This window comes from Gastrolobium bilobum, unplaced genomic scaffold, assembly GCF_033153095.1.
Source record: "Gastrolobium bilobum isolate Gb01-03AN ecotype WA unplaced genomic scaffold, APGP_CSIRO_Gbil_v1 utg589, whole genome shotgun sequence".
NCBI lineage: Eukaryota > Viridiplantae > Streptophyta > Magnoliopsida > Fabales > Fabaceae > Gastrolobium > Gastrolobium bilobum.
The window spans coordinates 143,550-154,410 of NW_026898229.1; the positions used below are offsets into that span (position 1 = coordinate 143,550).

Below are 10,861 nucleotides of genomic sequence, written 5' to 3' on the forward strand. Positions count from 1 at the left end.
CGGATGCGTGTTGGAGCATTGATGACGTGACGAAAAAGTTGATTGCGCGTCGAAAAAAGGTGTCGGAACGTGTCGGAGCATTAATCGTGTGTCCTAAGATGCTGATAATGTGTCGGACGCTTGTCAAAACGTGTCGGAGCGTATCAGTGTCCGACACGCATCTTTTTTAAAAAATTGCGTGTCTATGCATCGCAGCATATCAGTATTTTTTAATTAGAAAAATAATTATCTTATATTACATAAAATAATTACCTTATGGCAATAGAGATAAGGTAATAGAATTCATTATTATTTTTTTTTTTAAAAAAAAAAAAGAAAGATAATAGACTCTCTGTTCCATAAGATAAATAAATCCCTTTTAATTATTACAAACATTTTGTTTACCAAATCGAATTTTGTTTATGTTTTTCAAAAAAAAATTACAAAAATACTTTTAAACGGTTGTGGCCTTTAATTATGATAATGATAAAAATACATTTCCTTAACTAGTTTACAACAAAAAGCCAAGGTATTCATGTGATACTTTTGGACCATATATATAAAGTTTCACTGTAAAGTCTAACAAATATAGCTTCTTATTACTTAATAGTTTAACTACTATTGCTTCAAAATTCAATTAAAGATGAGTATAGTTAGTGATTCAACTTATCCAATATTTTTCTAACGAATCTAATCTTTCATGCAATTAATATAATACATTTTCTTAACTAGTTTACAACAAAAAGTTAAGGTATTCATGTGATTGAAGTTAAAGAATTTCATGCAATTCATATAATATTAATAAATTGGATTCTAAGATTGAGATGTGAATTGCTCTCAAGTGTAAAGGAACCACAAACACCCATTTCAATTTCATTTATGTACAAGATATTAGAATTTGGTTTGAATAAAAAAAATATATGAATTCAAATTTGATATAATTGACCTGAGTAAGTCTTATTGATTTACTCGAATAAATGACTTTCTATTACAATATAGGCTACGTCCAACTTGTCTGTATTATATTCACCTCATTGTCACTCGTTACAAGTCACTTGGTTTACAAGGGAATATAAATAGGATTTAGAAGATTCTAACTGCAGTTATTCATGGGACTAAGCACAAACTATTAAGAAAATATAAAATGCGAGACCCTAGTTGTCTTTTTGCTAACCCCGTCAATAAAAGTCTTCATTAATATACGAAGTATGAGTCGTACCTAATATTAATTAGATAAATATGCGACGGCAAACATCTCCTTCTTTATCGTAGAAAATCATACAAAATGACAAGTGATGGCAACATTTAAGCACTCATTATTTTAGGACTTAGGACTTAAGCCACCACTCCTCATTTGAGCAATAAAAAATTAAAAAGAAAAGAAAAAGAATTACATCAACTGTTCTGCCTGAGGCAGAGATGTCTAACCCAAGGTTAGATAGTTGATGCTGGATCTAATGCTTTCTCTCTAGATACCTATGAATTAGGTATCTTGGGGGGGCAGCGAATCACGACACACAATATGACGGCTTTAGCCAAAGGGGGTATGTGTGTGTGCTGTGTGATTGCATAAAAGTAGGGTTAAAAAAGATCAGTCATACATGTGGTCTTTGGCTCCTATTTATAGTGCTTACCTTTGGGCTTGTGTTATTTTGGCCTTCTTTGATCGTGGGCCTTACTCAGGTCCATAACAGTTGCCCCTCAGCCCAGTATGCTGAGTATTCAGGGTGCCGAGATGTCCGAGTTATGCTCTTCAATGTAGGCGCTTTACCCTGGTTTTGATCATACCCCGGCTTTATCCTTCGAACTTTTTGACAAGAGAGGAGATGGACAAGTTTCTTCAGATTATTCTGGATATGAGCTCTATCCGAGATGAGTCAGTTAAGGTGTGATAAAGTTTCCTCTTTCAAGAAACGATTCTTCTTCTCTGAGAAACGATTCTCCTTCCATGTAATGATGGTTACTTTCCACGTGGCCCTCCTCAATACCTGCGACTTGTGCCACTACTCCACCCTATGTCGTTTCTCATTAACTGCCACTGCCAAGACGTCCCTCAATTGTCCTGTCCACTACCAAATTTACTCTCACGACCCTGTCCACTACCTATTCGACTCCAGTTTTCCCCTTCATTTCAATTATTTTGGCTTTTGCTCATTTACTTTTGCCTTATTCTTACTGAAACTCCCTTGCACTCCCCATCTTCCTAGCTTTCTTTCATAATTTCTCCAGTCTTTGTTCCTCCATACTCTTTCAAGGCTTACTTTTGGTACGTTTATTGGCATCCTCTTAATTTCCATTTCTGCCTATTTACTTCTTCCAAAGCTATTTCCTGGTTTTACTATTTCCACAATATGCCTGAATCTGTCGTGTTCTTGGTGTTACCATATTTGAATTTCCAGTATGCCATATTTGAATTTCCAGTATTCCATTTTATCTTTGTTTGCTTGATTACACGTTGCTCATTTTGCACTGCATTGTTTGTGTGAAATCTCCCTGTTATTGCTTATTTTCCACCATTTCTTAGTTCGTAAACTTTTCCTGGTATGGGTGAGAGGAACTTCACTATTCGAGGGAGACCCACTTGCCCTCGTATCTTCGGTCGTAGCAGTGAAATTGATGCAGAGGAAGAAGAAAGGTGTGCCGAGGAGGAGGAAAGGTTCATCCAAAACCTGCCTTCTGGTCCGAGATTTTGGTTATATGGTACGCCTCGGACCGAGGCAGAAACTCAAGCCACCTTGTTAAGAGGCTATCGAGGTGTTAGAAACAGGGGAGCATCTTCATCCTGTTCCTCAGTCAGGGGGCGTATTCGAGGTCCTCGTCACAACATAGGTGCTTTACCGAAGCATATTGCTCACAACCCGGGTCAAACCTCCACCCCTTCACATCCAACCCCAATCTTAGTTCATAGCCATGTTTCTCTCCACATTTCTCATCCAACCGTGCCTGTTAACCCGGGTGGTAGGAAGCTAGACCCTTGTTTCAATTGTATTTACCTTAGTGCTCAATTTGTTGAGAAGGGAAACAATTTTATGGCTGACCTAGTACTAGGCAGTTGTTCACACCATCTTGGCTCATCTACCCCTACTCCTTTGGTTTCTTCAGACGATTCTTCAAGCTCTTCACATAGTAGTTTGTTTAGTTCAGGTACGTACTTTTCCTGCTACGTATTTTTCTTGTTTTTAATCCTCCCATTTTTCTGTTCTAGATTTTTATGGAATCCCCTTCTGCAGAGTTAAACGTGGAAATTTCCTCATCCCGCCAAAGGCAGGAAGCCGAGAAAGGCTCTGTCCCCGTTAGCAATGATCTTCGAAGACAGTTCCCGTGGGTTACAAAAGAAGTTTTGAGCTTCAAGTCCAACATGTCCACTGAAGAAGTATTCGGGCTTTCAATAGGCAATATGGTTGGGTTTAATACCTTTTTCCCTGCAGATGATGAACCTGTTTGCTCAGGTCGGAATCCTGAAGAGCCACACTCTTTTTTCTTCTATCGTGAGTTGGTGACAAAGATCGGAATTCATTTTCCTTTTTCTCCATTCAAAATGCAGCTTTTAAACCATCTTCTCCTCACCCCAACCCAAATTCATCATAATGGATGGGCCTATATCGTTGCCTTCGAGCAGCTATATGCATCTCTATCTTTGCCTTGCACAGTTCCCATTTTTCTTTATTTCTTTAATGTATATACTCCCTGTACTGGTTCAGAATCTCCAAAGTTCAAAGGGTGGACTAGTATTCGGGGTCATGCCAGCAAGCCCTCTAAGAAGTTGTTTTCTGTATATAGTGATTCCTTCAAAGACTTCAAGGCTCATTACTTCAAGGTGATATCTGAGGTCGAAGAAACTCTGTGGTTTGTTGGAGAGGATGGGGAAGGAAAGTTCCCCCTTTATTGGTCTCAAGAACATCATCTTCGGAAGTCGATTGATTTTAAACTAAGGTTGTCAAGGGAAGACAAGGTCAATCTTAAAGCTTTGTTGGACCATGTACGCTCCCAAGGCCATCTAAGTGCGGCCTCTCTAGTAGCCAGATCACAGTCCAGCCTAGATCGAACCAGTATGCTTACGTCATTTTCCTTTAATGCATCTATGACTTATTTTTCATTGTTCTAACCTTGCTTGTTTATATGCAGATTCCAATATGGACTTCGACATGTAGGAAGAGCCAGATTACATTCTTTCTCTGAAAGGAAAAGCCACTCCTCATTCCCCTCCAGCCTTTAAAAGACAAAGAACTGGCGGCCCTTCATCTGCCACTACCTCTGCTCCAGCAACCAATCTTGACGTGTCAGTGTAGGACCTCACTAGTGATGTTGATAATCTGGAGTCAGATGCTAATCCAGTTTCTCCCGTTTAAGGTATCGTGGGACCACTCGTGCCGTGGTATCCATGAACCGAGGTACTCCAATCCTGCCCGCCCTCCCAGCTGGACTTAGGAAGGGTGCATTATGGGAAACAGGGGTAGCCACCGAACTTCGATGTGTAACTCGTCCACCACCCGCATTTTTCGAGTCTAGAATAATTTCGAGGGCAGAGATGGAGGAGCTACAGAAAGCTGAACGGTATGCTTTCAAGGCGGCGTCGTTGGTGAAGTTGTACTCATTGCTGTTGGAAAAACATACTGAAATTGTTGCTGGTAGGGATGCGATTCGGATTGATCGCGATAAAGCCGTCCAAGATAATAAGGATTTGGCGCGCTCTGTTGCCGAGTTGAAGTCATCTTTGGACCAATCCCAATTAGATTCTAAATTTGTGTCCGATTCATTTGGTTTGACTGCTGATAAGGAGAGCATTGTCAACTACTTCAAAGGGAAATTGACTGAACTGACAAAAGCGGAGTCTAAAATTGCTGCGTTGACTCTGGAAAATAACAACTTGAAGTCTGATCTTCAAAATTTGCAATCCAGCTATGATTTCAGTCAAGCCGCTCTGGAGAAGTCTATTGGTAGCGCCTTCAGAAATGCTGTCAATCAAATGAAATATTTTAACCCTGAGGTGACCTTGAAGACTGACCAGCTTGACTGCTTTGGCTATATCCGGGGTGGAGTTTATCATCCACCCCCTCGGCGAACCTGAGGCGGCGAACGTGGTGATTACCCTAGAAGCAGAGGCTGTTGGGCAAGAGTTCGAGGACGAGGTTAGACATATGCTACGAAGCGGTGATCAGGATTGAAGAGAAGACCCGGGATACCGGTTTATTTTGTACCTTTAAGTTTCTTGTCATGACTCTGAAAATTATTTTGATTTGTAACGAACACCCCATATTTGCCATCTAGCTTGTTACTTATCATAACATTGCCTGTTAACCTGATCAGGGCTATTTGATTTGATTTACTTTTTTAGCCATATTTTCCGCTTTAGCGATGACTCTTGCTTTTTTCGCAAGAATGTAGAAGTTAAAGGGCGTCCCCTCATTCTCTTATATGATCCCACCTCGGCTAGAACCCATGTTCTTGTTATTCAACGAGACAGGTTCCAATACCTCGATTTGGCTCCTGGCTAGAACTCATTATTCTTGCTATTTTAGCAATACGGGTTCCAGTACCTTGGATTTAGTTCCGGGCTAGAACTCACTATTCTTGCCGGTTTGGCAAGTCGGGTTCCGTTACCTCGGATTTAGCTCCTGGCTAGAACTCACTATCCTTGCCGGTTTGGAAAGACGGGTTCCAATACCTTGGATTTAAGTTAAAATCAGACCTTTGAAGACAACAAAATGAACACCATTATTCAAATTATTCATATGACTTGAAGTAACAAAGTAAAATCAAAATATCCTGTTCTTCAACTAAAATATTTCTTCAATTTATCTGCATTCCACGTTCTTTTAATATTCTTCCCTTATGGAGTCTCCAGTGTGTAGGCCCCCTTTGACAGTTTTTCTTTTATTTTGAATGACCCTTCCCATTTTGGAGCTAGCTTTCCTTCACCTGTATTTCGTCCACCAATGTCTGCTCTGCGAAGAACCAAATCTCCTACCACAAACGATCTAGGCTTCACCTTTTTATTGAACTGATTAGCAACAAGCTGTTTGGCTGCAAAGTTTTTACAACTGGCTCTGCTTCTATCCACTTATTAAAATAGTCAACAGCCACTATTAACCATTTTAGTTGGCCTTCTGCTGCCGCAAATGGACCCAAAAGATCCATTCCCCATTTATAGAATCGCCAAGGGGCAGTAATTAAGTTTAATTCTTCTGGGGGAGCTAACAGGTTCTTTCCGTGCTTCTGACACTGATCTCATTTTTGCACATGCTCCTTTGCATCATTGCTCATGGATGGCCAAAAATAGTTGGCTCTAATCGCTTTTCGAGCTAAAGCCTTACCTCCAACATGCTGGCCATTAATTTCTTCATGGATTTTAGATAGGATGTATTGTGCCATATCCGAGCTCAAGCACTTCAGCAGAGGTGAATAAATCCTTTTTTTGTACAGCTGCCCTTCCACCATGGTATATAGTGTTGCGTCTCTGACTAATTTCCTGGCTTCTTCCTTTCCCGGAGGTAGCGTCCCATTTTTCTAGGTAATCGATGATGATAAAATGCCAATCATCTACCTCTGCTATCTGCATTTCGCAGGCGGGTTCTGGGATACTCTGCTCAACCACTGTCCTATGATTTCCTCTTCCCTTGGTACTTGCTAGCTTGGACAATATGTCAGCCTTGCTGTTTTCGTTCCTTGGAATGTGATTGACATCCACCTTTTCAAATTCTGACATTAACTTCCTAGCATAGTCTAAATACTTTGTCAGCAATGGCTCCCTAGCTTGGTAACTCCCTACAATTTGAGAGGTGACCAATTGAAAATCGCTGTGAACTTGTACCCTTCGTGCTCCGAGTTCCTTAGCCTGCCAGAGTCCAGCTATGAAGGCTTCGTATTCTGCCTTGTTGTTTGATGTTTCAAAATCCAATTGCATGGAATATTCAATGGCCACACCTTCAGGGTTCTCAATGATGACCCCAGCTCCACTCCCTTTTGAGTTAGAGGAGCCATCTACATACACGTTCCAGGTATCCGGGTTGTTCGAGCTCTCACTTTGGATTGAAGTGAGCTCCCTGACAAAGTCCGCCAGTGCTTGGGATTTAATTGCTTTACGGCCCTCAAATGTTATATCAAATTATGATAGCTCCACAGCCCAACTCATCGTTCTACCTGCTAGGTCGGGCTTGTGAAGACTTTGCGAATTGGCAAATCTGATCTGACCATGATTTTATGTCCCTGGAAATATGCCCTGAGTCTTCTAGCAGAAATTAGCAAGGCAAAAGCCACTTTTTCTAACTTCTGATACCTGAGCTCTTCTCCTTGTAAGAGCTGACTTACGAAGTAAATCGGTTGTTGTCCTTCTTCATTTTCCCGAACTAGGACTGAACTGATAGCAACATCACCCACAGAGAGATACATTATTAGTGTTTCTTTTTCTCCGGGTTTTGTTAAAACTGGTAGGGAAGCTAGTTGTCTTTTTATCTCTTGGAATGCAGCTTCACACTCCGCAGTCCACCCGTATCGCACCTCCTTTCTGAGTAATTTAAAGAATGGTAACATCGTTTCTACAGATCGGGGTAGAAACTTGGTAAGGGAGGCTAATCTTCCTGTCAGTTGCTGTATCTCTTTCTTACTCGTAGGGGCCTTCATTTCTAGCACGGCTCTGCACTTATCCGGATTAGCTTCAATACCTCTGTGAGTTAGCATAAATCCCAAGAACTTTCCCGCGAAGACCCCGAAAGCACATTTTGCTGGATTCAACCGAATGCTATGTCGCCTTAATTTCTCAAAGGTTTGCTCCAAATCTTCAATATGCACCATTGAATCTAATGACTTGACTATCATGTCATCTATGTACACTTCAACATTTTTGCCTAGTTGGTCTGCAAACACCTGGTTCACCATCCTTTGATAAGTGGCTCATGAGTTTTTCAACCCAAAAGGCATTACATTATAACAATAGTTTGCTTTCTCGGATATGAATGTTGTTTTCTACTGATCCTCTGGGTGCAATGGGATTTGGTTATACCCGGAGCAGGCATCCATGAAAGACAACATCTGGAACCCAGAGGAGCTATCAACCAATTGGTCTATATTAGGCATAGGGTACGCGTCCTTTGGACATACCTTATTCAAGTCGGTATAATCTGTGCATACCCTCCACTTCTCGGTTGGCTTCTCAACCATTACCACATTGGATAACCAGGTGGTATATTGTATTTCCCGGATGAAACCTGCTTCTAATAGCTCCTTAACATGATCTTCCAACACTTGCCGACGTTCGGGGCTAAGCTTCCTCTTTTTCTGAGCTACCGGCTTTGATCCTGGATACACTGCCAACCTATGGCAACAAAAAGCAGGGTTTACCCCAAGAATTTATGTCGACTTCCAAGCAAAGATATTCTTGATGTTCCTCAAGCATGTGATAAGCTGATTTTTCACATCATCCGTCAATCCTTTGCCGATTTTTGTAGTTTGCCCCCGCTCTCCGATGGTTACTTCTTCTAATTCTCCATCAGGTTCTGGCCTTGGCATCTAGGTATCGTCCCTCATGTCTAATTACACCATGTTAATTGATGCATTTCCTTTCTGGCTTGGACCGACCTGACTGTTGTCGATCTCTTTGATCTCGGTCGACAATTTAGGATTACTTTCTACCGCTCTAACTGACTTGAAATAACAATCTCGAGACTCCTTCTGGTCTCCTACAATGGTGATCACTATGTTTTGTTTACCAATCATCTTGATTTTCTGATGTTTGGTGGAAACCAACATATCCCAATTGTGAATAGTTGGTCTTCCCAATATGACATTATACTTCGATGGGAAGTCAGCTACAATGAACCTTACCCTTTCATATTTGTATGCCTCTTTCGCGCCTAGGATGAGCCTAAGGTCAATATACCTTTTAGGAATGGTATAACGGCCGTTGAACACAATCAAGGCAGTGTTGCAGGGTTTCAGGTCTTTTTCATCTAGATTCATCTTTTTAAATGCCTGCCATAGGATTATGTTGGCACAGCTGTCATTGTCTACAAAGATCTTCTTAACTCTGCAATTGACTAGCGTCCCTGTAATGACCAACCCGTTAACATGTCCCGACATCACATCTTCTAATTCTTTCCTAGTGAAGTACAGTAATGGCGGCTTCGGTTTGGCTTTTTCTTTGAACTTAGGTCGCTCCCGAATCAAGAGCACCTCTCTTAAGTATTTCCTTCTAGCATTCATGGCATCACCCCCTCTGCCAAAAGCTACACTAGTTACAATGCATTCAAACTCTGGTTCCACAAACTCATCCTCTTCCCTAGCCGGCTTCTTACCCCGACTCTCTTCCTTCAATCTTTTTCCCTTGTCGGACTCATAGGCCGACCTCTCATTTTTCTACTGTTCCTCCATCCTTGAGTCCTTATCAAGTACTGACGCAACTTGCCATCTCTGATATATTTCTCAATTGCATCTCTCAAATCCCAGCATTCGTCTGTAGTATGCCTAGGCCCAACATGAAAGACACAATATCGAGATTAGTCTAACCCGGCTTGGTTCAGCAAAGGCCGAGGTCTGTCAACCTTCTTCATCTCGGTGGAGGCCATTCCTTCCAAATTTATGACCTGGGTGAATTCAAGGGTGCGTACTTCTCGAACCTTCCCTTGCTGGAGTTCTTTCGTCTTGTCTCTTACCCCGAAATTCGTTTTGCCTCTAACTTTCGGGCTTCTCTACCGGGTTAGGATGGTACTTCTGATCCATGTTCTCAATCTCCATCTGTTCCAGCTCCAGATACTTCTTTGATCGAGCTGTGAACTCTACCAACGTTCGAACCGGGTCTTTATATATTGATTTGGCTAATCTGGAGGAGCCATGCAAACCTGCTGCTATTACCAGGTGCAGATGAACATTTTTCAGACAATCCTGGAACCTGCAAGGCTGCCATTTTAAAATGATCCAGGTATTTTTGCAAGGTTTCACCAGGTTGTTGCCTTATTTTCCCCAGCGCGAATTCTGACTTCAGTTGTTTCTTGCTGGTAGCAAAATTCAGCAGAAATCTACCGCCAAATTCTTCAAAAGATCTGATGGACCCCGCTGGTAATGATGAAAACCACGTTTGGGCCACTCCTGTTAATGTAGTTGCAAAGAGTAGCGTGATCAAAGGTTGCTTTATCCCCTTGATGTACATGGCCGTATCAAAGGGTTCCAAGTGTACTTGAGGATCTTGCGTTCCGTCGTACTTGAGAAGTTCTGATAAGTTCAGATTCCCTCGGAAGGGTGCGTCGACAATCTCGTCCACAAAAGGACTATCATTGTACTGCCCCCTGTTGTACTTTCTCCTGTACACCCCAGATACATCATCCGGGTTCCTGAAGTGTTGTCTGTCGCTTAGGGGCAGGAGATTCTCTCTTTGCCTTGTTGTATCATTTCCTTCACCTCGGCTTCCTTCATGCCGAGTTGCTGGATCACGAGCAGGGTTAGCAACGACCCTTTGAGCTCGGCTATCAGCGTTTCTCGTCTGACTCCGAGTCCCCCCTCGATCATTATTATTCTGCTGAGGATTCGTGATCCTTAAGTCAGTCATGACTCGTGTTATAGCTCGTGCGGGATCCGTATTAGTGACCCGCCATAGCCGAGTGTCCAATTCTCGAATTTTCCTAGCATCTTCTTGCCTTTGGAGCTCATTCTTTCTCTTCATCTCCTCCATTCTCTGAAGTACCGCAGCGGCAACCAGATCTATCACCTGTGGATCATTAGCTGTGCCATTTGGCATCTGCCCAGCATTTGCAATTTGTCCTTCAATTGGTTGTAACCTCTCTACATACGGGGCATTAGGATTAACCGCTGGAGTTGATGTTGAATCAGAGTGCACCTCGCTGATATGCACAGCGTCAGTGTCTAGCTGTTGATGGTCCTGAAGAACATGTTA

At 41.9% G+C, this 10,861-nt stretch overlaps 1 protein-coding gene across 1 annotated transcript; it reads right to left on the minus strand.

Moving 5' to 3' along the window:
• Positions 1–6,328: 6,328 nt before the first annotated feature.
• LOC133314049 (uncharacterized) lies at positions 6,329–7,854 on the minus strand. Its single transcript, XM_061515485.1, has 2 exons — positions 7,171–7,854; positions 6,329–7,066 (listed from the first exon to the last, which is right to left on the minus strand). Exons 1-2 carry the CDS (start codon positions 7,852–7,854, stop codon positions 6,329–6,331), a joined length of 1,422 nt encoding a protein of 473 aa, XP_061371469.1.
• Between the last annotated feature and the right edge of the window lie 3,007 nt (positions 7,855–10,861).

What these genes read in the sequence shown, in the direction of transcription:
- LOC133314049 (XM_061515485.1), bottom strand. Translation starts at nt 7,854, where the DNA reads ATGGTGAACCAGGTGTTTGCAGACCAACTAGGCAAAAATGTTGAAGTG. An exon ending in TCCAGGGACATAAAATCATG is followed by an intron (nt 7,067 to 7,170) that starts GTCAGATCAGAT and finishes ATAACATTTGAG; the next exon opens with GGCCGTAAAGCAATTAAATC.